Source organism: Bacillus rossius, chromosome 7, assembly GCF_032445375.1.
Source record: "Bacillus rossius redtenbacheri isolate Brsri chromosome 7, Brsri_v3, whole genome shotgun sequence".
In the NCBI taxonomy this organism is placed as follows: domain Eukaryota; kingdom Metazoa; phylum Arthropoda; class Insecta; order Phasmatodea; family Bacillidae; genus Bacillus; species Bacillus rossius.
In genome coordinates this window covers 40,242,966-40,270,274 of record NC_086335.1, presented here as the reverse complement: position 1 = coordinate 40,270,274, position 27,309 = coordinate 40,242,966, and the positions used below count along the sequence as shown (strand labels likewise).

The 27,309-nt window shown below is 37.9% G+C and overlaps 1 protein-coding gene across 1 annotated transcript in view; it reads left to right on the top strand.

Moving 5' to 3' along the window:
- Window positions 1–20,542, top strand: part of LOC134534537 (homeobox protein engrailed-1a-like) — a 32,030-nt gene extending 11,488 nt beyond the window's left edge. The window contains exons 6-7 of the mRNA XM_063373020.1: window positions 17,307–17,410; window positions 18,724–20,542. Of these exons, the coding sequence (XP_063229090.1) occupies window positions 17,307–17,410; window positions 18,724–18,990 (371 nt within the window). The 3' untranslated portion in view covers window positions 18,991–20,542. The remainder of the gene's footprint in view (window positions 1–17,306; window positions 17,411–18,723) is intronic.
- The last annotated feature ends 6,767 nt before the right edge of the window (window positions 20,543–27,309 follow it).

Genomic DNA, 27,309 nt, shown 5'->3' with positions numbered 1-27,309 from the left:
CAAGGGGTAGTATAAACAAGGTTTGGAGGACAAAAAATTCTAAACTTCCTTCGTAGGCACAACATCGATGTTGTACGAATTTTTTATTAATCTTATAATATTTATCCAAAACTTTTGTTGAAACAATTTTTGATTAGATGAACCATTACTGCAAGGGGTTGAATAGTTGAGAGGTAAAATTAAAAAAAAATAATCATAACTCCCTTAGAACGAACACTATCAAATCCGATTAGATTGTTTGTAAATCTTTATCATTTTTACCTAAATATTTTGTCTGACCATTTTTTTATATTACAAACAATAATTGCAAGGGGTGAAAATAATAAGGGTAATAAAGAAAAAAGTCATTAATTTTAAATAGATATAGTATATAATCCATAGATAACCATATTAATGTTACCTTAAACCTATGTCCAAAAAAACTTTATACGACCACATATTAGTGCAAGGGATGATAAATAGTGTTTGAAGATAAAAAATAATTACATAACTACCTTAGTAGACACAATACGAAATTCGTCAAGACATTCAATGCTGGATGCATTAAGTTAAAAACATTCAAACTATTTCGCTACATGAAATATGAGAATATGTTAATTTTTTTTAAATATTGGAGAACATATAGGGTGGTATTTAGGCTACATTAAGTTTTTTAAATGTCCCAGGAGTTTATAGAAGTTTCAAAAATATTTCCAGAAGAAATAGATACTTCTAAATCTACCTACGACTGTAGGCTGTGCCGAAAGGGCTTTTTTAACTACTGAAGTTTCGGAGTAAAATAATTGGCACTTCAGTTTTCAAATTCTGAATGTGTGATGGTAAGCGGGTTACATCGAGTGGATTAAGAAATTCCGTTGGAAAATTCGCTATTCACTTTTGTTTATGTCACTGTTTCGCCTGCGATTCTGTTTGGATTGATGTTGTTTACATCGTATACATCGACATTTTTAGCCGCTAGAGTGGCTCTTCCCCTTAACCATGCGTGATTTAGATCATTTGTTTCGATGCTTAGGAAAACCTTGTCTACTAATTCTTCTTTTGAGTTTTCAATATTGAAAAATTAGATGGGAACGTGATCTTTCCTGTTTCTGGATTTGTAGGTACAGTGCCGTTACCGACCTTGAGTAAAATTGCCTTGAAAATATGTCAGCTGTTGGATCCGTTTGAAGCTAAACTCTCATATTTGATGTTAAATGCATTTTTCTGACTGTGCTTCAAAAATTTTAATATTTCAAACAGGCATTCAATTCATCAACTGGTGTTGAGCGATGTATAAATGGAAGCGTTTGCCTTAAGTCACCGTATATAACACCAATGACAAGCGAAAACAAAAGACGGCGGTAAAAGTTTTTTTTTTTTTCGCGCTTGCATTCCAAAAAGAATATATTCATTCCGTGAAAAGTTTAATATCCTTTCTCACTCGACCTTCCAGAGATAATTAGGTTCTAAACTACATATTAGCAGAATGTGAACAAAATGTAGGTGTAAGAATTATATTAAAAAAATAGTATATTATTTTCCTTTTTCAATAACGCTCAGACCCTAAACTGTTTATTTTCAACCGAACACCATAATATCAAAATTCATGCTTCTTACTGTTTGAGGTGGTTCGACTTTTCCCTTGAAATGCCTGTAAATACTAGAAAACTTGTGGTTCGACGGACTTGAAGCCTCAGTACGACCAGTGCACAGATCCGCGAAGCCACGCGCAGCGGGAACAAGGCTCGATGCAAACAGCTGCGTTCTCATTGGCTCATCCAAGAGCCACGCAAGCTCCTTCCGCCGGACATAGCCAGTGAGGTAATACTTTCTTGCAGACATTGAAGCATGACATTCAGTAAATTACAATTCCTAGGTACAGTACCTATATTCCACGAAAGAGTTCACTTTTCTGACTGGTAACTACATCAAGGTTTTTAGTCCTCGGATCAGTCTCTCATTTAGACAACACCGCAGCAGGGTGTGCCGCAAACTGTGTCGTCATCAGGACGGTTAGCGGTTCACGTTATCTGCTTATCTTGCCGAGAATCGGACAGCGGGAATGAGAAGAGTCCCAGGTGACAGAATATTCACTACCTCTACTAATGACGTGTTGCTGTAAAACGAACAGTTTATGAAATGTTCATTTTAGTTTTTTTTTTTTTTTTAGTGGGATAGCACTCGGGGGCTTAAACGCGCACTATTTGTGTTCTAAATGTATTACTGTAAATATTCGGTAGCAGGAGTGTGGGTTTTGATCCCTGCTGTCCGTCTGACGTGCTTTTTTGCCAGTGTTTGTTCATTAGGGCTTTAAGTTCAAATGCTGAATAGCCTTCCATAATTTCAAAATTAAAAAAAAAATCCCAGTTTCCTTGGAAATCAAAGTACTTTATTTTATTTAATAGAATAATTTGTGTTAAATAACACAAAATTTCTCACATGAATCTGTTGAAACAATACGCACTCGTTCATGGAACAGACTATACCCGTACCTTATGTGGCTCATATGAAGTTTCAAATTTATTGTAACTTAGGCGACTAAAAAATCTACGGATGACTTAGGAACACACACTATGGTAGTCCCATGTGGTTACTAGAAAAATGGCTGCTAGTGGGTGGTACTAATTCAGTACAGTTAGTACACTACACTCTAGATCCAAGTGGTCTTAAGTAATTTGTATCAATGGAATGATAACGCCCCAAATTTTGGTGAAGGAAGTAATATTCACTTATTAATTAGTGAAATCTGCTGACAAATCAGTGTGCTTTACTTTCATAAATTAGCTATAGGAATCACCTTATGTATTAAAATGGAGAATATGCAACAAATTCTCAGTCGAAATTCACTGAGTCATTGCAAATCCAACTATTTATATTTAGACCACACCAAATATTTTGCAGTGACAATTTAATACATTTTTAGTGTCAATGAAGTGGCTTGTTAGTGACAGAAGAATTATTTTCTCACAAAGTTATTTTGTTGATACCACAAGATATCAGGCGATGCCAATATTTATAAAATATTATGCAATGGACACAAAACTATCACTATACAACTTCAGAGTGTATTGCTTTTTCATTGGGCAGAGAAGTAGACTCGAGGCATATAATATGCATATTTTATGATTGCCCCGCAGCTATTCCGACACATCCTAGACTATACCCCTATCCAGTAACAGACAGATAGTTGAGTGATTCGATCATGTACAACCCCGTTTAAATGGCGGGAGGCTTATGATCATAGAACAAGGAGGGAGATATAGAAAGTGCGACTCTTACAGAGGAAACTGAGACCATGTTTTACGCGACATGTGATGCTATCTGTTGGGTGAACCCATGACTACTAGCAAAAGAAAACTCGGACCGAAGGTTCAAAGTTAACTTTATAATGATAATTTAACTCGTACTCCATGACTTATTGCTAGGGGCAGGCATTTTTCGCGAAAATATCTGAACACTTATTAGACTGCAAAAAGGTATACCCGCACCTGTGGTTTCTTCCTTGTGATTGGCGGACTTCTGCGAGAGAAATCGTTGCCTTATTTGACCGAGCCACTCAGGACGCGTTTTCTTCCGCACTGAATCACTGTGATTGGTGTTGTTACAATCGATATGTACCTGAGAGAAACTCACCCAATCATGAAACACAGACGGTGCTACAGTATTTTAACTTTTATCTAGTTTTGAAATCTTTTCGCGAAATCTGCATGCCCCTACTTATTGCTTAGTAAACTGTAAAAAAAACTTTATACGCTGTTATAAATTACAGTAAATTTACGGACTTTCCAACAAAGAATTCAACTCAAATAAACGAAGTGTTCTTCGTAACTTCAAATAACTGAATCTCCGTATTTTGACTTCCCTATTGTATATTTAGTTTTAAATAAAGTTAAACACACGAATGGACAAAAGAAGGGCGTTGTACTGAACATGTTCTTAAATGTTTTGTTAATATACCAAAAATATTCTTTTGGATTCAAAGTGTCCTTAAATTTACGAAGATTGCCGTCAATTTGCGAAGATCCATGGATGATTTGTAACCATCGTTCATCGTAAATTGATGGTGAAAATTTTATCACTGTACTGTTTTGTAATAAAAGGCCATGTTCTATATAAATTAATAGGAGATGCAGTGTATCTGAATTGCCACACCACAAAATATGTGACTATCAAAATAAAGTTAATTATTTTTCACTTGTCCGTTTGCGTTATAATAGATGAAGCATTACTTCGCACAATCGATGTAGTTATGTTAGTAACATTTTATGAAAACTAATATCTGGCGTGTGGGCCCAGAACTACTTCAAAAACCTAGATCTCAGTCTCTGCAATTAGAGTTCTTTGACCATCGCAGCGGCCAATGATCATTCTGTACTAGTGGCATTGTATAGGTATCTTGACTCTACCCTGTCTAAAAGAATCTGCCAAGTAATCGTAGCCAGAACAACGAGGAGTGAAGGGCGTCTTATGTGTGTGTCCCCAGCACCGGTGCACGACTTTCGCTTTGCGACGCCAAGCTAGTGAAGCGTAATCATATCTCCAATTGTATTAAAAACTGTTAGCCTAATATTCAAAATTATTTTTATCGTGTAACAGATGTTGGGAAAAAATTCCTTACGGTACAGCCTACGGGCGTAGGTAGATTCCGAGTTGACTATTTCTTCCGGCAATGTTCTGAAAACCACTAAAAAAATTCTGAAACATTTTAAGAACTTAATGTATGTACATTACATCATATATGTTCAATAACACGAAATGACCGATTAAACATTTTCTCACATCCCATGTAGCGAAAATATTTCGAATGATTTTAACTCAATGCATCCAGCACTGAATAACTTAGAATAACTTTAAGCAATAAGGTAGTTACGCAAATGTTTTGACCTCCAAAAACTATTTTTCATCCCTTGCACTAATACATGGCCGTATAAAATTTGTCTTTGTACCAAGGTTTAAAATTATATTAAAATGGTTTACTCGTTACTGAGGTTAGAAGTTTACACATCACTGGAGAGTATTGAAATATTAGTTCACATTTTTTTTTACCATAGCCTAACTTAATCAAAGTGTTATATCTTTAGAAAACATTAGGGTTGTGGAAGAACTTACGCGAGTTTTAGGCCGAAAGCAATACGCCTAATCAGGCTGGGTTTCAACTATGCAGGAAGGCGCATGCAGTTGTGTTTTTTGTCTTTTTTTTAAAAGGGTGTAATTAGGCAGCCAAAGCGGCAACCTTTGCTCTAGTTTTATGAGAGTTAAGGTGTGCCTAGATAAAATCAGCATAGGCATAGAAAAAAGGCTTCAAAGTTAGGTCTTCTACATCGCGCGGTTTTCTATGGCGATACCACTTTAGGAGCTGGGGAATTATTAATAGTTTAAAGAAAAATTCCGCACTTTCGAGAACTCGGAATAGAGTCAACACAGAGCGGTAACATGTCGTTGGAGGTTTAAACAAGCAATGCAAACACAAAGTGAGAATAGCGTGGAGAAACCTATTGAAGGTTGTTTGAACTGCAACCAACGGCCCTCGGGTTCTTCAGTAATATGTGCTTATGAAAAAAACACACGACGAGAGAATTCTTGCCTGACCAAATGTGTCTCTGTTCCATTTGCTTCGAAGGCACGTTCTTCACGATTATGAATAGCACATAATAAAAAAGGTAACAATTTTTTTTTAAATTCATGACAACATTTGGCAGACAAATTTTCTCAGTAATCCACACTCCAGTACAACTTATAAACGGGACAAAACTATCTCTTTCCACACTTTGGCACCCAGTTCGTAAAAATTTAAGAGTACAGTTAGATCTCAATTGATAGCTTACAGTATAAAGATTATACGTTCGTACTGTATTTTTTTTTGTAAATAAAACAGAAATAGTTAATGTAAAATTACAAACATTTGTAAATTTGTACTTTTACTTTAAAAAATAGTGTTTGCAGTAATACTGAGTTCGGATTCTTACCCGGCTATATATGCTCCATGTTGTCCCAGTACCTCCAATAGTTTAAGCTATTTTTAAACCGTTCCCTGAATAGCTTTCCAGTTTTAACTGCGCACATAATAATCATAATAAAAACTAAATAATGCCCGATTATTGAATATTCGATTATCTTTTCCTTTACTCAAACAAAATATGCTTGATTGAAGCATAAATTAAAATATAAAACTAGGCGACAATTTTCGTAAGAAATACTCAGTATTATATCGAAAAAGGTACACCCATAGCAATGTGTTGTACAAAGTTACAATATCTTTCTTGTAGTATTACAAACTATTTCTTGGCATATGGTTTCTAAAGGAGTCTTCTGTAAAATTACAGAAAATGTTTTTCTATGCGGGGACCAAGTAGGCTGCTAGCAAGACTAATACCAATTGCACTGTAAACACATTTTGTACGTTTCAAATGTGCAACAGACAAAAACTTAATATGTTTTCTAAATTATTTCTGTAAGACTTACAAAATGTGTGCTGTAAAACCATGTCTATCATAATTTGTAAGAATTTGGTATTGTACGAAGCGTGTCCGGAAAGTTAAGTACCGTTTGGTCATTGAAAAAATACTCAAAAAATAATTGGTTGTCTGTAAAGTCGGTTTACGGACGATAGTTTAATGTGACGTCACAACAAAACATTGATGAAATGATTGCATACTTGATGAATAAAATTGAATCATTTTTATTTTAATAACAAAATAATAAATACTTGAAATTATACTAGTAATCAGAATTTAAAATGCAAGAATAATTAACCTTTATTGCCGAAATTGTTGTTGTAATAAGCAATGAAAACCACATTAACTTTTCACTTCACTTTATAAACAGTCGAGTGGAAGAGAGATAGATGCGGCGCAAGCGTACAATGAGCGTAACGGAACACAGCGTAACGGAACAATGTGCGTAACGGGACACTTTTTCTTGCGTGCAGCCGGCGTTCATCGATTTATTAGACGTTGTCACGTCAAAAACATTTTATTGACAGTTTTAGTTTACTACATATATATATCACATTTTGACATAGTCGCCATTAAGTTCCAAGCACTTTTCGCAACGCTAAACCAGTTTTTTAACACCCTCTGCATGGAAGTTCACCACCTGGGAACTAAAAAAAGTTGACAATCGTAATTTTGTGCATGAATTTGCTTGTTACCGTAGGTTAGATGTCTGCACATCACTAGCGGGTACTGAAAGTCTCGCTCACAATTATTTATTTATTTTTTTAGAAAATTATTTATTTTTTTATTGTGTGTGTATGATAATCAAATAAAACTATAATTCTGATAGGCCTTATGTTTTTTTTTTCAAAGTCATCAGAAATACGTTTGATTAGCTATTAAAGGCTATTAGGCCTACCCGTTTGAGTGGGAGGTACTGAGTACTACCATCCGAAACAGCTCGGTCATGCGGCCCCCTAAGCTGGGAAGCCCGCTAGCAGAAGGGGGGATGGGGGTCGGCCGGTGAGCCCAGGGGAAGGGCCAGAGCCCAAGGGAAGGGCCAGAGCCAGCTGGAATGCGCCGTGTGTGTTCCCACTGCGACGCTGTCAGCGACTCTCTCTCTCTCTCTCTCTCTCTCTCTCTCTCGCGGTGGAGACGACGACGACGACGACGGCTACGAAGAGGAGTTGTTTGCTCGGCAGGCAGGGCCGACGATCGTAAATAGGTTGGCTTAAGGAAGTGTTTAGCGTAGTGTCAAGCTATAAATTGTCTCCTCCCGGCTTCTTCTCGGAACAAACCTCCACCCTCCCCCCCCCCCTCTCTGGAACGAACCAAGCCTCTTGGAGCGAGGGACACGTTAGCTTGGCACCTCAAACACGGCGGTAATTGACGGGGCAAACCTGATGAATCCGGGGGACCACTCCCCTGCGCCTACCTGCATCGCGGGCCGTCGCGTCGGCTCTCCGGCGCTCGCGAACTCTGCGGCGCTCCGGGAGTCGTTACCACAACGCCGAAAGTACAATAACGCCGAATGACAATTTGACCGCAACGCCGACAGCTACAAAACTGCTGTGTACCACAACGCCGAAATACAGTAACGCCGAAAAATGTTGCTGCGGGGAGGGGTGGGGAAGCGGGGAAGGGGGGGGGGGGAAGCACAGGAGCAAAATTAAAAAAACAACTGAATGAATTTGTGTGTGTTTCTTAAATGTATCTTAAGCAGTCATGCAATGACATTTTTCGGCGTTAATGTACATATTTCGGCGTAGTGGTAATTCGGCGTTGTGGTACACAGCAGTTTTCTAGCTGTCGGCGTTGTAGTCAATTTGGCATTCGGCGTTATGGTTTTCGGCGTTATTGTACGTTCGGCGTTATTGTACGTTCGGCGTTGTGGTGCGTCCCCCGCTCCGGCGAGGGAAACATGTCCTGCGCTTTCAGCAGGGGAGCCCACGAGGCTCGACCGGCGTGGGGACCTCTTGGATCTTGAACATTAGATGATAAGAAGAATACAAGGTTATATAATGTTTACTCTTTCAGCGGTGGGGGAAGCGTCTACAGGTTTTTCGTAAATGTCAAAATAAACCATCACATAGAAATACTTGAGCGTGTCAGATATTGATAGTTTAGGTGCCCCAACGTATCAATGATATCAAAAAATATACTAATCTGCCGGCTTGCGTGGTGGGGGCGGCCATCCAGAAGGGTAGAAAATTGGAGTGGGGAATACAAGCTTTACCCCAGCTGCACGTACTAAAATATTTGGACGATTTTTGTTACTTCGGCTTGTGGAAATCGACAGATTATATTTTTCCCGTTTATTTTTGCATTATTTCCTTCAAAATAAAAAAAAAATCAACCACGCTCGAGAATGTCAAGACGACTTTTTTTTGTGCAAGTTTATGACCCTACCACTTCCTTACGTTACGCTCAAATCGTCCGATTTTTTTAAATGCATACTTTTCAGCTAGTAATTAACCCACCTTACCTTAATCTGACTAGCTTGAGTATTTCTGACGATCGATTTTTTTTTACTATTCTGATCGGCTGCCCTAGCCGCACGTTCCTGTATAAAAGGGCTTATATATGATGGAGGTACTCAACAAAAAGCAAGGTGTCCTCCCTTATGTTCATCTGCCGCGCTCGAGTAAAACCCAAAATCCCCTACTGAGCTCCCCTGCTATTTCACAGAAGATTCCTTCGCAAACCAGTTGCCAACAAACCGTTTCTAATACCACAAGAAAGATATTGTAGCTTTGTACAACACTTGGCTATGGTTATTTTTTGCATATATGAAGTATGTTTTTGAGATAATTCCGAGTATTACTTACGAAAATTGCCGCGTTATTTTATATTTTAATCGATGTATCATTCAAGCATAATATTTCAAACCACGACTTGGACTTTACTTTTGTACGCAGTTGATTCTGGGAAGCTATTCAGGGAACGGTTTTACAAATAAATTTGAACTATTGGAGGAACTGGGACGACACGAAGCATAAATGAACGAGTAAGAACCCAAACCCAGTATTACTGCGAGCACTACTTGGCAGTGGTGCATTTGTCTTAATGTAAATGTACATATTTACAAAATATGTGTAATTTTACGTGAATTTATTTAGGTTCAAATATTGAGCAGAAGATGAACTACGAGCAGGAAGAAAGCAGGCTTCTGTAGCTTACTCGATAGTTAAGTTATGAATTTTTAAAAATCATGTAAAAGAGTGCTCTTTTTTTAATTTTTTTTTTCAATAAATGTGCCCGGCTTTTCTTTGGATATTTTTTCGGATTTTTTTTATTTAACCAAACTGACAACCACACTTTTCTATGAAAACAAAAAATTCCACGTAGATATAACTTAAACAGTATAGGACACAAAAATATTTGTATGTCGCAAAATGGGGTAATTTTGTAGTTACAAGAAAATATTTAAAAATTAATAACACCTAAACTAAACATAGCCTATCGTCGCAGCTGTAAGTATTATTTACTTATATGTAAAATAATATTTCAAAAACATTTAATATATTTCTCGGCCAAACTTTAGGTTCTATGTGCTATTTTATTATTTTACACCGTGGTCTTAAATTTTGACCGGTACTGTATTGCTTGAAACAGAAATATTTTGACATGAAAACTTCTATTTGCGCGTTAGAGTGATTGTCGGTCAGACCTTATTGTGTGACAAAATATCGCCAGATTTGAATCACTAATAACTACAGGACTCAAAATGCTTTAACAATGGTTGAACACACAACGGATAAATCATGTTTTTACGTGTTTGTCACGCAATACTTGTTTTTCCCGTGGTGTCGTCGTACCAGTGTAGGTGCATACGTGATAGTTACGATTGATGATTAAATTAGATATTCATACGAAACACTTGTTATGATTTTTATCGGACGTTATTACGTAAAATCTACAGCGCTGAACCGAATTGAACCTTTCTTAACTATTTTCTTCTTGTAAAGTCAGATTCGTGCGTGTATGGGCTATTTTAAGTCCAGCTCGTCGAACTTGGCTTGCGAGGAAGACTCGTACATGGTTTAAGAGTTGTATTTTTTTTCTGAGGACACTTAAGAGCGTTTTTACAATTCTGAAATTCTTAAGTAAATTGTGTAACTTAAGAGAAGTAGATACTGACAATACCACTGATTATGGTTATGTCCTAATATGAGTTAAAAGAGAACCAGTCTATTGTTTCCTATTCAGTGGCCATAATCTGAGCTATACATTAGTCATTATAAACTGGTTAATGAGTCGCCCATGTCTCGGAATATAAACAAAGTATTTAGAAATGTGTTAGATCTATGAAGAAAAAAATTATTTTCTTTCTCTTGCATGCTATCCTTGTTTACAAAATAATACAGAACCGAGAATTTGGAATCCGAAGTATTTTGCACGAAGATCTACCTACCTACAATAATTATGAAGAACCATTTTTATCCGAGGTGTATTATTATATAAAAAGTACGTAAATTCACAGTGATTTCTAGTATTGGATGTCAAAGTTCCCACACAATTGTATATTTTGATTACTTTCATTGCATTTTTAGAGGCGTTTCCAAACATATCTTAACAGTGTGCGTAAAAATACCTACCAAGTGGCACAAACCAATAACTGGTAGAAATGTAAACGATGTACCTTGTAGGCAAGTTGTTTTCGCGAAAATGGTGGGTAAAGTTTTATACGAACGTATTACACCGGTACATTTTCCGTCGCGCCAAGCGAGCCAGCCTAGCCTAGTTGGTAAGGCTCTTGCTGTTATGTTCGTTTGTAATGTGTATTTATGTGTTGAATAAAATCAATATAAATCTAAAACAAAATCTTGCCTAACAGACGGCCGGCCAGGGTTCGCTTCCTGCTCATAGAAGTTTTATTTTTTGATTATTTTATAATTTTATAATAATTCTTATTTTAACGCTAGCGACGATGTATTTAATTCGTACTAGAAGTGTATTAAAATCACATTGAATAGCATTAAATGTAACAATGAGTGAATGATGTGTTATAGTTCATTACTTCCTGACCATTTATTTCCCCTTTAAAAGACAAGAATCCCATTAGGACTCGCCTACCGTAACTACAGCATAAGAGCGATTATCAAAAGAAAGGTTGGGAACGGCAAAATCAGGTAGCAATCGCTGCCCAAATATGATTGAAAAAAATACATCACGCAAAAATAAAATATTTTTTGACTATTTATTTCAGCGTTAAAATAATAATTATTAAAAAATTATAAAATAATCAAAAAATAAATCTCTATGAGCAGGAAGCGAACCCTGACCGACTGGTTGCTAGGCAAGAGCTTACCAACTAGGCTAGCCTGGCTCGCCTGGCGCGATGGAAAATGTACCGGTGTAAAACGTTCGTATAAAACTTTAACCGCCATTTTCGCGAAAACTAAGGCGCATTGGACAAAACCCTTTTAGCTTAGTACTCTGGGGGCTTTCCTCCACAACATATATATAATGTATATTAAAATCCGTTTGTACCATACTTGGTGGTCCCCTTGTAAGATGTAGTGTTAGTGAAGTTATGTAATTATTTTTTGTGCCTGGATGCTCTTCGTTCCGAATTGGATTTTTCGCCGCCTTTAACACACTCTGGTCCATAACTAACCCACGCCGTTGTTAAGTGGACGCAGCTCAACCTAGATTGCTAGCCACCGCCCCAATAACCTACTGGCGACAGCGGCGAGAGTGCGAGCTGTTCCGCTTCCGAGAGGCTCCCTAACACTCGTAACGGCCGCGGATCTTTGTCCGGTACTTAGGCCGGGACAAAGGCCGGCGGGTTTATCGCGAGTGTCGCCGAGACGCTAAACGCGCGTTACTTTCCCATTCGCCGAGAGGGTCTCCTCTTCTCCGCGCTGTGTGCAGGTGCGATTGACGTCAATCTGGTCCCCGACACGACCGGCCGCCGCTAACTCGGCCGGCCGTGTTTGCCCCGCTCACACACGCTCTCACACGCTCTCACACGCTCACACACGCTCGACAAACACGGGCGTCGCGAACTGCTGCCAATGCGAACAGCCCGCTTTTCAGTCCATAAAAAAAATTTGTATTGTTGTCCGTGTGTCGCTTTCGTGTTCTCGGCCCATTGTGCGGCCGCTGTCCGCCAACTGCCGAGCTGTCTGCGGGTACACGGCGTCAACACGCACCCGCAGTCACGTGGCTCGCGCGCAGTAAATAATAGTTATGTACTCTTACTAAAGATTCCTCTGGGAAAACAGTCGCCAAGAAATAGTTTGTAATACTACAAGAAATATATATGTAACTTTGGTTATTTTCCCATATATAGTGAAACCATTTTTTCCAGACAATACTGTGTATTTCTTACGCAAATTGGCGTATAATTTTATAAATTTAATTGATGTTTCATCAAGTATAATTTTTTTAAAACCATGTAAAATATAATCGAATGTTCAGCCATTTAACCATTTGTTTTGTTTTATTATGCTTATTAATGTGCGTAGTTAATAATAGAAAGCTATTCAGGAAAAACTTTAACTATTGGAGGTACTGGGACAACACAAAGTATGAATGTCCGGGTTGGAATACGAACCCAGTGTCACTGCGAACACTATTTTGTAGTTTTTTAAGTTAAAGAGATCGGTGTCCGTAAATTCACGAAAGTAGCCGCAAATTTACCAATATCACTGGATAATTTGTAACCAGCGCTCTTGGTGATTTTGGATAAAAATTTGTGACAGCGTGGGGGCACCCCTCGGTAATTCTACAGGTTTTCGCCCTTGGGTCGTGTTGTTGTGGGAACATGGGGGTGCGGGGCGGGCCGGCAGCTCACTGCTATGGCCGGGCCGTTGTGGACACTCCGGGCCGCGGGCCCAAGAGCCCACGCATGCGCGCTGCCGGAGGGTGTCGGGGCGCTAACCGCTCCCGCCAACAGCCCTCTTCCGCCTTGACCGTCAGCCACGGGCTGACACGTGCGCGCGACAGTCGCCGGGGCCGGCGCGTCCGTACAGGCGAGCTAGGCAACCGCCTGGGGCACCAAGTAGCTGGGGGCGTGCGCAGCACGACACATAACAGCTCATATAATATGTTTAACGATTATTGAAACTAGATGAAAATTGATTTTTGTAACAGTTCGGAATGTTTATATTGATATAAGTAATTATTTAAAGTCAACGGTGACCTGTTTATGATTTGTAATAAGTAAAAAAGTAAAAAAAAAACACAAGCCTGCTAACATTTGATTGTTGACAAAATATTAGGCTTACGTGATGTATTTTGAGGCAAGGAAAAAAAAAATTAGGGTGTCCGGCCGGGAGGGGGGGGGCATTAAGGTTTTCGCCTAGGGCGCCAATTTACCTTGCACCGGCCCTGACAGTCGCGCCGGGGCAGGGCTGGCCAACCTGCCGAACGCTCACGACTCCACCGAGTTCACTTGCTTCCCGTTTACATGCGCGACACGCCAGCTCTCGGCGCGAGTCATTTTGCGAATGCGACGGAAGTAGGGGAACGGAAATGATGCCAACGTTGTAGTATCAACTGTTTGATGAATTTTAACAAGATGGTCGGTATTTTAATAAAATTCATTGTCGAAAATCAGGTTCAAAAGTATTTTATTTCTTCAGTCTTTTTCGCTCCTATATAGTTTAAAATTTAGGTCTGTAAATGGAATGATTAGACAGCGAATTCTAGCGGCGGTAGCAAAAACTACGTGTGATTCGCGTCCAGAAATGTAGTTGAAACCACAGTTTGCGTATATTTATCACGCCCGGTATTATTTTAAAAAAATTCTACGTTAAATTTCTGTCCAATTTTCGTGTTACAAGTGTGTATGCAACCTGAGTACACATTAATTTGCTCCTTACCTCGGTTAGATACTACACATCACTGGCGAGTACTGAAAGACTCGCTCACATTACTATGACATAAGAGCTATTTTTAAATTTTTCTTGCTACTGACCTTGAATTTTCTTTTCTGCCACAAATATTTTCAACAGATATTCACTTAGTGTGATAACATGTATGGAAAAAGGCGTGAATTTTCGTAATTATCATCACTTGCGCGATCTTTTACACCCATGATATTGCACTAAGTAAATATCTGTCCAAAATATTTGTGACAGAAAAGAAAATGCTAGGGCAGTATCTAGTTATAATTTTAGAAATAGTCCTTAATAAAAGTAACGATGAGAACATTTAAAAAAATCACTATGACATGTGAGACCCGGCCTGAAGGGACTCGCCAACCCGAGCACACTGGAGCGTGCAAAGATTCAGAAGAACTCACGGAATTTAAAAACTGCTCAAGTTATGCGAATTGTGACCGTTGATGAAAAAAACATTTAAATATATGTAAAGGTCTGAATGGTAGTGCTGTTTCCGCATTTCGTTTTAGGTAGATTTCAAAGAAATACTACCTTTTGTAGCCGTTACCATGGTACGACTTCCGGAAAACTTTTGTGCACACAATTTTGTGGACACGATAACTGTTGCAATTTTTCACATATCACTTCCACTCTGATACATAAAATCTAGTAGTGGAAAATTTCGGTACAGTTCTTTGATGGGCAGTATCCGACCAAAGATGTAGAAATGGGGAAGATTTTTTAAAAAACCGAAGAGCTGTACCTACCATAATATGGAAAATATTACATTCATTTGAAAGTATTATAAATCGTTTGAGTAATACCAAAATATTTTGTGTGAATAAGTTTTTGATACGACCAACCATGACTGCAAGGAGTTGAAATAACCAGGGTTGGTGGGAAAAAAAATCAATACTCACTTCGTAGGCACAATATCGAATTCGTACAAAGTAATAGTTAATTTTATAATTTTTATCTTAAACTTTTGTCTGAAACAATTTCTGATTAGACGAAGTATTGCTTCAATGGGATTGAATAAATAGGGGTAGAAATTAAAAAAAAATATTTATCATAACTCCCTATGTAGGTACACTATCAAATCCGTTAGAATTTTTTTTGTAAATCTTATAAATTTTTCCAAAACTGTAGTCGGAAACAATTTTTAAAAAGACGAACCACTGTTGCAGGGGGTCGAAAAAATAAAAGGATTGAATTTCAAAAATGTAATAATTTACATACCATGAACACTATGGAAATCCGTTCTGTTTTATTGTAAAACCTCAAATTATTATCAACTATCTACAACTTTCGTCTTAAATAATTATTTATACGACTAACCATTACTGCAAGGGGTGGTATAAACAAGGACAAAGCTATCATAACTCCCTTCGTAGGCACACCATCGAATTCGTTCGAATTGTTTGTAAATATTAAAAATTTTATCTAAAACTTTTGTTTTAAACAATTTTGATTAGACGAACCATTGATCCGTGGGGTTGAAAAATGAGGGGTGGAATTAAAACAAATTTCATAGCTTCCTTAATAGCCACCATCTCTAAACCATTCAAATTGTTTGTAAATCTTAAAATAGTTTACCTAAAACTTTTGTCTGAAACCATTTTTGATAATACAAACCATTACTGCAAGGGGTTGAAAAAACCTGGGGCTGAAATAAGAAAAACAAAAATTCCAAGCAATGTACTATCGAATTTATTTTTATTTTTGTTTAACTTTTTTAATATTGTTGAAAACTTTTATCTAAAGTTAATTATACATCACACATCATTACTGCAATGGGGGAAAATAACAAGTCTAGAAAGACATGTCATTACTATTTTTAAGATACTATCAAATTTATTATAATTTATTGTAAAACTCCTAAACTTTATTTAAAACCTTTGGCTGAAATAATTTTTAATGAAAAGAATTATACCATTCAAACAGAGGTTGAAACTGAAAAATAAATAAATAAAAATTAGTATCAAATTTTTCGGAATTTATTAATAACAATCTTAATATTATCTTAAACCTTTATCCAAAAAATGTATATGACCATGTATTAGTGCAAGGGATGAATAATAGTGTTTTGAGGTCAAAAATAATTTCGTAAAACTACCTCAGTAGGCATAATATGAAATTCGTTAAGACTTTCAATGCTGGATGCATTAAGTTAAGAACTTTCAAAATATTTTCGCTGCATAGAATATGAGAAAATTTTAAATCGATATTTTTTTAATAATATTGGCGAACATATAGGGTTTTTTGTAGGCTATATTAAGTCCTTAAAATGTTCCAGGAGTTTATATAAGTTTCCAAAATATTTACTGAATAAATAGACCTGAGGGGGGAAGAGGTGGAGTTTTGCATTATAAGTGTTTTTGCAACATGAGAGCACACGAATTTGTTGGTTACCGAGGCTATATGTTACACATCTCTGGCGGGCACTGGAAGATTCGCTGACATGTTTTTGACGTGACAACGTCTAATAAATCGATGAACGCCGGCTGCACGCACGAAAAAGTGTCCCGTTACGCACAATGTCCCGTTACGATGTGTACCGTTACGTTTATTGTACGCTTGCGCCTCATCTATCTCTCTCGTCCACTCGATTGGAACAACCATCGATTTGACTTTTCCTACTTTTCCTATCATCGTCCTATCCTTAACAGAATAACACAGATTGGAAGAAGTTAAATAGCAAACATGTATAAAAGTTATAGTTAAAATAATCTCTTCGTTAAAGTAATAAACATATTTGAGTTAATGAGTGCAAATAAAAGTAAATTTATCAATTAAATTGTAGATTTAATTTCACTCCTTCTTTGTATCCATACAAAATAGTGACAACTGAATAAAAATGATTCAATTTTATTCATAAGTATGCAATCATTTCATCAATGTTTTGTTATGACGTTGTCACGTTAAACTATCGTCCGTAAACCGACTTTACAGACAACCGATTTTTTTTTATAGATTAAGCTGTTTCCTTGGTACATTCCAGGAGTGACATTGCATGGTTGCTGTTCGTCCTGAACTAACGCCACAACGCTCGTGATTGCAGCTCCGAAACCAGTGGGTCGGAGATCCCGGAAACCCGGCCTCGACAGGAAACCGCGGCAAGCCTACAGCGCCAAACAGCTGGAGCGTCTGGAAGCGGAGTTCAAGGTAGTACCTGCGTCTTTACGTTCAGACATACCCTCGGGACGAATCAGTTGATCGTGCTCGCGCTCATGCGTCTCGCGACGCGAGTGGGGTATCGGGCGGTTTGAAACGACAAGGGAAACGGAACCACACCGAGAAAATCCAACCGCTCGTGGAAAAGTCAGACACGCTTCCGACTTGCGAGGAAAAAAAAATATGATTTTGACGACGCCGCAAATCGAATCCGCATTGACTTGTTAGCGAGTGGCTATCAAGAGTCTTGCAGTCTTATTCTGACAGGCTTAAAGCTCAGTCCCTCGCGTAATCTTGATTTTTTTTCTTGTCATTATTTTTACCAAAGGTCTATTTCTGAAATTTTAACATGAAACCTCCCTTGCATCTATTGTTCTGGCACAAATACTTTCATTAGATACTAACTATATAATATAATGGACGAGCAATTGATAATAATAACGTACATTTGCGCGACTTCTTACGTACATTGTACAGAATTTCCATAAAAGAATGTCCCGGTCTAAATATTTAATAGCATCAATTGTAAGCGTTGTAGATTTGGTTCAAGGTCACAATTTAAGAGTAACTCGAACAGTTTTTACATAAGCGCGTGCGCGAAAAACGGCTTTGTGGTTTTCTCGCTTGCAGCGGGAAAGAATATAGCTCTTTCCCCAATTAGTGGAGGTTTAACCTGTAAAGTTTATTCGGCGACAGTCCCTGACCGTTGGATTGGTCGAAATTGGTCGAGACGACATATCTCATTTTCGCTGGCCTCCACGTTCACCTGACATAACCCCATGTGATTTTTTTTTTCCTTTCTATGAAATATCGTGTCTACGTTCCGCCGCTACCTAATTATTTGCCAGAGTTAAAACATAGAATGTACGAGTTGACATTTTTCTATAATTTAACCTCCAATGCAGGTGCAGCTGATACATTTGTAAACAAACGGCCGCCATATTGATAAGTGTAGGACGCTACTGACTTCGTCAGGAGCAGGGGCGTAGCCAGGGGTTCAACCCCCCCCCCCCCTTAGCACCAAATCTTTAATTAATTTCTTATTCATCACTCAAACAAATTTCATATTAAAATTAATAAAATTTTTACCATTAGAATATTTAAATTTAAGTACCGAAAACTGCTAAAATAGCACTATTTTACACCTTAAAATCCAAAATTTTCCTCGGGGAGGACCTCCGGACACCCGCTTTAATACGGGGGGGGGGGAGGGGGTGGCATGCTTATTAACACCCCCCATACACAAATCCTGGCTACGCCACTGGTCAGGAGTACGACCTCATGCTCGCTGACCCTTGCCGCAGGTGGACAAGTACCTGAGCGTGAGCAAGCGCATGGAGCTGTCCAAGGCGCTCGGCCTCACCGAGGTGCAGATCAAGACGTGGTTCCAGAACCGCCGCACCAAGTGGAAGAAGCAGCTCGCGTCGCGGCTCAAGATGGCGCAGCGCCAGGGCCTGTTCGCGCCGCCGCACTACCTGTCCGCCGCCTCGGTGCAGCAGTACTCGTCGCTGTTCGCGCCGTACTACTCGCCCTGCGCCTACCCGCACCCCGAGTCGCCCGCCCACAACTAGAGCGACCTGCGCTCTCCGGTGCCAACCTAGACCTCGCTTCGCGTTCCCGCAGTGACGCGCTGGACTGACTGCTGACTGCATAACTGTGCTCTCTAAAGACACTCTCGGTAATGTTCCTAGACAGTGGCAGTTCTTTGCTTGTTCGCACTGTAGGTCATGGAGAAATCTCGAGAACGGACAAAGAGATTACTACACAAACAAACGGAGAGCAAGCCAAAATCAGCTGATGTCGAAAGCTAAATACATAGACAGCACGGAGAATTCCGTCCACTAAATTATCTGTGCTGTCTATGCATATAGCTTTTGACATCAGCTGATTTTGGCTTATCTTCTTTGTGTGTGTGTTAATATTTTTGACCTTACTTGAGGATTATTTATGACATACAGTGTAATCTAGCAATGACATATGTCCCCAACCTCGTTTTAAAACAGTTTTAGTAGTTATTTAATAAGTCCTTTGAATTATTCCTGCACAATTGTGAAGATTGACTAAAAATAATTTCGCGTACATACGATGTTGTTGGTTTACGCTGGTTGTCATAGAATATAACTCAAGAATGGGCACTAGATATGAATGGACACACATTAACATACGGAGAAAAAGCCAATAAATATCACCTGTATTAAATTGTACGTGCCTAGACACAACGATGAAAGCACGGATGAACACAGCAGGCTTCATTCGACAAAACAATTATGATGATTCGAGAACTCACGTCATCAGGCACAATTGACTGATTTTTTTTCTTTATTTTGCTCTTCTTGCAACTGTCTTATTGTCGTTTTCAGCCCAGAGTGTTCGTCTGAACTGAAATTTATTATTACTAAACTCCTTCCACGGAGGTATCTGAGCTGTCTAGGCATGTGACATTTGACCTAAGCTGACATTGTTTTGTTCTTCGTGTGTTCATATATTCATCTTTGTTTTCCCTTCTAAAGGTTTTCTGTGACAACCAATGTAAACCACGAATGGGATATTGCCATGAAATTATTTCACATCAGACGTTATAAACCTAAACATTCTTTGGGAAATGTTTTATATAAACTCGCAAATTTACACATAATATTTTTTTTAAACAAGTACCTACAAGATTAGATACCACATATTCATAAAAAAATATCATCACCATTAGTAATTTCTTACTACGTTCATACATAATTTAGGCACATTTTTGTATTGCAGTGTTTTTATTTACGGAAAAAAAATTGTTTGCAAACATTGGAAAAAAATCGTGCTGTCGACATCAGCAGATGTTGTTACTTCGTCAAATAAAATTTTGTGAGGTCTATGTTGGCAAAACTTTTTTTGTACGCCCTTTCTCCGTTCCTAATCTCGATTTGCGTTACTGGACAGCGAAAGACTGCAAAACTACTGCAGGGAAAACGATCTCATCCTACGAGAGTGAAGTGGCCTTGTGAGACTCTGGCGAAGTGAATTGTTCTTGCGCTTGAGTTTATGGTGGTAAAGAAAATACGTGCGTAGACTAATGTATGTAAATAATGTCAATGTACTCAACAATGTGCGTTTAATTTAAGGTTTCTGAAAACCAAACTGAACGTCTTCTTTTTTATCCTGTGTATACGTATCGTAGCATCTATTACAGTGGGCGCCGACTAGCTGTTCTTAGTAGTCCACAATAACATGAATTATGTTGGACATAGATCATTTATGATTAAACAGTAAAATATGCAAATTTTTAATTAATGTTCTAATTTATAATAATACTTTACCTAAAACTATATTATATAAAGCAATTTTTGTCACAAAGCAAATATAAATTTGAAAATAAACTTCGCATTTTTCGTAAGGGACGTTTCTGGGAATGATGTAAATTCCATAACTTACTATAATTTGAAACTTTGAGTATATATTGACAGAAAATTATAATTTACAACAAAAGCATTTAAATATTCCTTTAAAAATTATTATTTTCAAATTTTAACTTATAAATTAAAAGTACAACTGGTTCACTTTTAAATGGAAATTGTTGAATATTCGGCTTTGATTTTACATTCTTTAAAATATACATAGATTCTAGATATTTTTGACTTGTATTCGTAGATTAAAAGAAACTGCCAAATCATCACGAATAAAAAAAATTACTTTACCTTATTGTTTATTAAACAAAATAAATATATGTTAGACATGCCAGTCATTTTAAAAGTTAAACTTTCAACGTATGGTTAAAAGACGACCTCTGTTACCCGCATATCCTCTTTTCGTAGCCTTGTTAACAATCCAGAGGGTTTTCTAAAAAAATCTATCATATGTCGTTGATTTTTAAAGAGAAAAAAGTCCAAAATGTGTCTGAAACAAATTATGTGAGAGCGATATACTGTGATAGACGTGTGAGATGCATTTAAGTGTATATTGATAAAATTAATAAAATTTTGTTTGGATGTCACTATGTTTGTATTACCTTATAGTTGTTGCTCATTTGGTATTAATTTTTAAATGTAATTTCCTTCATTGTACAATTTGAATAAAGACTAAGCTATGACTGTTTATATTTTCACCAATGTGTGAAGAACAAATTACGCAGAGCATGAAATACTAAACATACATTACACTATCAAAAAAAAACTGTTCTCTCATTCTTCTGTTTTTCTTGTTAGTTGCTTTTAAGTGGGTTTTTTTTTTGTGTGATACTCAACCAGAAACCCAATTGTATGAGACATTAACTCCCAGAACTATTTTATTCACTCGATGCCAACTTGGCAGGGTTTAAACTTGGCCAAGTTTACGTAACATTGCACGCAGTTACTGACAATGACTTTTCAAAGGTTGATTTCAGAAGTTTTCAGAAAAGCCTGAATGACCTGTGAACACTTCTTCGTGACGTAGTACGGAGGCACAGCGAGCAGGAACATATTGCAAGTGGGGAAAAAATTTATTTAAAACAGCGAGCATACCTACAGCCTGCTTTAAACATAGGCCTGAATACACAACCTCTCACCCTGAAAGCTAGCTTTCAATAATTGAGTACTTAGGATATTATTAGTAAGAACATGTCGTCCTTAAAAATATGACTCCGTGTATACGATTGTATGAGTGTATTAGTTTATGTTTGTTTACGATAGCCAAAGCCCTAGGTGGTACACGTTTGAATGCAATTTTTGGTAACTTTAAAATCAAACTTAAATATCATTCATCACACAAAATATAATTAACGTTATAATGAGCCTAAACTCTTGTTTGTATGTATCAAGCGAGGTGAGACTGTCATGTAGTCAAAATCGTTAGGTTACTACCATGCTAAATATTTTTCCTAGTCTAAATGAATTTAAAAAACCGAATGTAAAGACACCATATTTAAAATATAATTCTTTTTCGAGATTTTTAAGTTTGGGAACTGTTTCTCACTATCTATTGCCAACTGAACAGGGCATATAAGCATCGGCTCATCCTATCCTAGTCAGTGAGAATTTTTTTTCAACGGTTGATTTCAAGTTTTTTTCGGATATGTTGAACGGGCTGATTCACATGCATTTATGCTCGACTAGAACTACTTTTTATAGTTTTTACTTAGTATGTTTGGAGTAGTCTGTACGCAACAACGTTTAGGTTTTCATTACTACTGAAGCCAAATAGGATTCAATGTCTTTCAATGTGAACAGGTGTTCTGAATCACAGTTTTTCTTAATGCAACAGTCATCCTTTAGTTACGTAGACTTTTGCGGTATAGAATAGTTTCACCACTGGAGCGGGAAGTTTTCGTAATCTGCTCTCCACCTTGTTTAAAAAAAACTTGTTAGGTATTATATAGTCAATTCGTGGTATTTTTTAAATTTTTGAATGAGGGCATTAAAAAATCGACTCATGTTTATCGCGTTTGGTAGTTTCTTATATAGCTCACCTATTACAAGGATTTATAGTAAAGCTTGCATAAAAAAAAATGTTATTTTTCACTGAAATAACTTTCACTAATCAAGTGTGCCAATTATTAAATTTATTTTACAATGAAAAATAACTTTAAAGTGCTGACGGGGAAATAATATATTGTTAATAGGTAATATGTAATGTAAATGGCATGTACCTACATTATAACATTTTCATGTTTCAGGCAGCATTAGTGAAAACATTAGCCTTATTACAAAATAAATACATTCTGGTTGGGCTATCGAGGAATTATGTCAGGCAGTTTTGCTTAGTTATTGGCGAGGAAGCACTTCTATCGCAGTGGAAGAATATTGATAAATGCACGCGCGTTATAAATGAAACTTCAAACATCAGTGAACCACTGGAACGATAAAACAAAATATTCAGTAAATCGCTTGAACTATGTGACTAAACTATAAAGTACACAATGAAATACTGAATACCGTAACGTCTACGAAATGTGTTGTTGGGAAACGTATGTATGTTTGTCACCGGGTATCCACACTGTTAGGAACCACAGTAAATACACGGACTTTTCAGCGAATAATTAAAATCAAACGGAGAGTACTGTTTCATAATTTCAAATAATTGAATATTCGTAAAAACTAAGCCGTATTTCGACTTCCCAGTTGTGTATTTCGTTCTAAACAAAGGTAAACACACGGGAGTGGACAAAAGAAGAGAGGTCTTGCTGTAGACTAAACCAGTTTATAAATGTTCTGCTAAAGTACCAAGAATTTTCTTTTGGATTCATGTTCAAAGTGAATTCAGTGTCCGAATATTTATGAAGGTAGCCGTAAATTTACGAAGAACCTTGATAATTTGTAACTATAGTTTTTCGTAAATTGAATAGGAAAATTGATTACAATGTAGTGTAGCAGTGCAGCAGGACTAATGTTCACACAGGAGTTTTACAATCATATTTACATTAAGAACTTGGTTTATGACAACGAAGTTGTCTCAATAGTAAACTATTATCTAATATATATTCCATTTTAATTTTATGAAACTACTTTTTTTAGTGTAGAAATATCATAGGGGAAGGTCGGGTAATACCGGACAGCGGGTGATACCGGACAGTACCAGTTTCCAGAGGTGCGCGCTAGGGGCAGCACCAGTCGGTCGTTTGTCTCGTAGGTCTCTGTGAAGGACACGCAGTGTCGCCATTATGAGTTCGTGCGTTGTCTGCTTGTTGAGTAGTGCTACGTTTTATTGATTTTAGGCCAAGATCTTCTGCACGAAGATAACTTTGCCGGGTTGTTACAACATAACAAGTAAGATATTTATAAGTTTAAGTATAGTAACTTGTGTACTAACCATTTATATATTACCATACAGTGTAACATCTGTGTGCGACAAATACTAAATATTTTATGACGTAATTTCGATGGCATGTCCGTCGGGTAATATCGGACAACCTGCTGGAGGGTTATATCGGACGGTTGCGGGTGGTATCGGACACAATGGTAGAGTAATTTCCCGTCTATTCTGATTCAAGTATTCTTTCTATTTGCAGAAAATGGAGAAAAGAAGGGGAAGGTGGAAAGAAGAAGATATGAAATTAGCAGTAGAGCATGTTATAAATAAAGAAATGAGCATTAGAGAAGCAAGTGAACAATTTTCTGTTCCGAAGAGTACACTAGGTGATCGACTCATTAAACTTGGTTCGGGAAATGAGGCAATTATGAAACCACACATGGGTACTTTCAGTAATACATTCAGTGATGCACACGAGGAGCAGTTATACAACCATGTTAAAGCTTTAGATAGACAACTCATGCCATTAACTCGAGATGAATTTCTTAAATTATCTTTTGACTTGGCAGAACACCTAAATATTGATCATCGCTTCAATAAGCAAAAAGAGAGGGCTGGGAAAGACTTCTATTATGAGTTCATGAAGAGGCACCCCGATTTGAGCCTAAGGTCTGCAGAATCCACAAGTTTGCAGCGAGCTGCAGGGTTTAATAAAGAACAAGTTGATCGGTTTTATGAAAAGCTGACTGAATTAATGGACAAATATTCATTTAGTCCATCGCGGATCTTTAATGCAGATGAAACTGGGGTATCCTGTGTTCACAACAATCAACTGAAAGTCATGACAATAAAGGGAAAGAAACAAGTGGGGAAATTAACATCAGGCGAAAGAGGAAGAAATGTAACTGTTCTCTTATGCATCAATGCTTCTGGAGACATGTTTGTTCCCCCACTCTTTGTTTTCCCCAGAGTTCGCATCGATAAGGATCTCACTAAAGATGCTCCTGTTGGAAGTGTGTTTGACGGACAACAAAGTGGTTGGATAACCAAAGATGGATTCCTAAAATGGTTCAAATTATTTGTTGAACGAGTTGTGCCAAGTGAAAAGAACCCTACACTGTTAATTGTTGATGGTCATTCAAGTCACAAGGACTTAGAAGTGATTCTGTTTGCTCGTTCCCACCACGTCCATATCCTGAGTTTACCACCTCATACAACTCACAAAATGCAACCACTGGACAGAGTAGTTATGAAGCCATTTAAGAATGCTTTCAATGAAGCATGTTCTTTGTGGATGCGAAAATATCCAAAGCTGAAAATTGCTCTCAAGGACATAGCTGGACTGGTTAACTATGCATTAGCAAAAGTCTGCAGAATGGAACTCGCTCAATCAGCATTCATGTGCACTGGAATTTACCCACTCAACCGTAGCATATTCACAGACTTGGATTTCCATACTAGTTTGAATGACTTACCAATCACTGTTCAAGAAGAATCTCCACCGTGTGTTCGAAGACAGAGTTCACCAGAGCCTTCAACTTCAGATCAAGCAGTAGGTCTAACAACACAGCAAATGTCAACTCCATCATGCTCCAGAATGGAAGGTTCTGAAAGCACTGTACTGCACACTTCAGCCTTCAATGTAGTAGAACAAATTTCTCCACTTCCTAGCAGTGCAGTTGCCAAGTTGGCCTCACGAAAACGACGGGGAGACAGAAGTGAAGTTCTAACATCTAGCCCATACAAAAATGAGCTTGAAGCAAAAAGATGCAAGTTGAATGTGAATCAAAAGTCGCAAACCACTAAGAAACTAAAAGGGAAACATCTCAGAAAAACATCAATGCATAGAACACCCCAACCAAAAGTTCCATGTGCAACAAACGAAGAGACTACTGACTGTATCATTTGCGGTGAAAATTTCAGTGAGGATTGGATACAATGTACCATATGTAAAGGATGGGCACATGAAAACTGTGCTGACCTTGAAGGGGATGCTGTATTTTATAAGTGTGATGTTTGTAAGAAAACCTAAATGTTATTTACAGGCGGTATTTTGTAAAAATCTGAAGGGGAAATGACTGTCCGATATAACCCTCCAGTTTACTGAAACTTCCAAATACCACTGTTTGTTCAAATGTAAAATACTAATATTTCTAAATGTTTTGGCCCATTTTCTTTATTAGGCATTATAAATAATTAAAGTACAATTCCAGAGACATATGTACATTTCATTTTTTGCAGTAAGTTATATTTTTATTAAAAGAAAACCTAAGGTGTCCGGTACTGCCCGACCTTCCCCTACTAAAAACTCACTAACGCTAATTTCTGTACAATTTGTCAAAATTCTATTAAAATTAATTACATTTTTAAAGAGAATATTCTTGTTTGCGGCGTACGAAGTGTGAGAGTGAGACGTGGGGCGCTCGATGTTTCCCCTCTCTCTTTTCGCTATCGAGCGCTCCACTCCTCTTCTATCTGCCTATCTGCTGTAAAGAAGTTTCACTTCGAAATTACTTTTTGGTGCAAAAGGCAGTGGTACGTGGTTTCCTCGTGTGACGTTCCACCCACGTACTCTCCTGTCCTCTGTGCAGGACTCTGCTATGTGGCTCTGTGCCGCGAGCGGTCCCCTCGACTGTAATTGACGGGTCGTTACCACAACGCCGAACGTACAATAACGCCGAATACCATAACGCCGAATGCCAAATTGACCGCAACGCCGACAGCTATAAAACTGCTGTGTACCACAACGCCGAAATACAGTAACGCCGAAAAATGTTGCTGCGGGGAGGGGGGGCCACAGGAGCAAAATGAAAAACAACTGAATGAATTTGTGTACTAACCTTACCTAACCTAACCTTTGTGGCAGTCCTGCAATGACATTTTTCGGCGTTAATGTATTTCGGCGTTGTGGTAATTTGGCGTTGTGATACACAGCAGTTTTCTATCTGTCGGCGTTGTAGTCAATTTGGCTTTCGGCGTTATTGTACGTTCGGCGTTGTGGTATTTCGGCGTTGTGGTGCGTCCCCGTAATTGACTGTGGTCGGCGATCGCTCGTGCCAGAGTCGAGACGTTCGAATGTCGGTCATGTTGCGTCGTAACAGGGAGCGGAGACTTAAGCTCCTTACAGCGACGGTCGTTTTTAATTGGGCGCTGACGTCGGATAAAAGCTTCTTGCGTCTTCT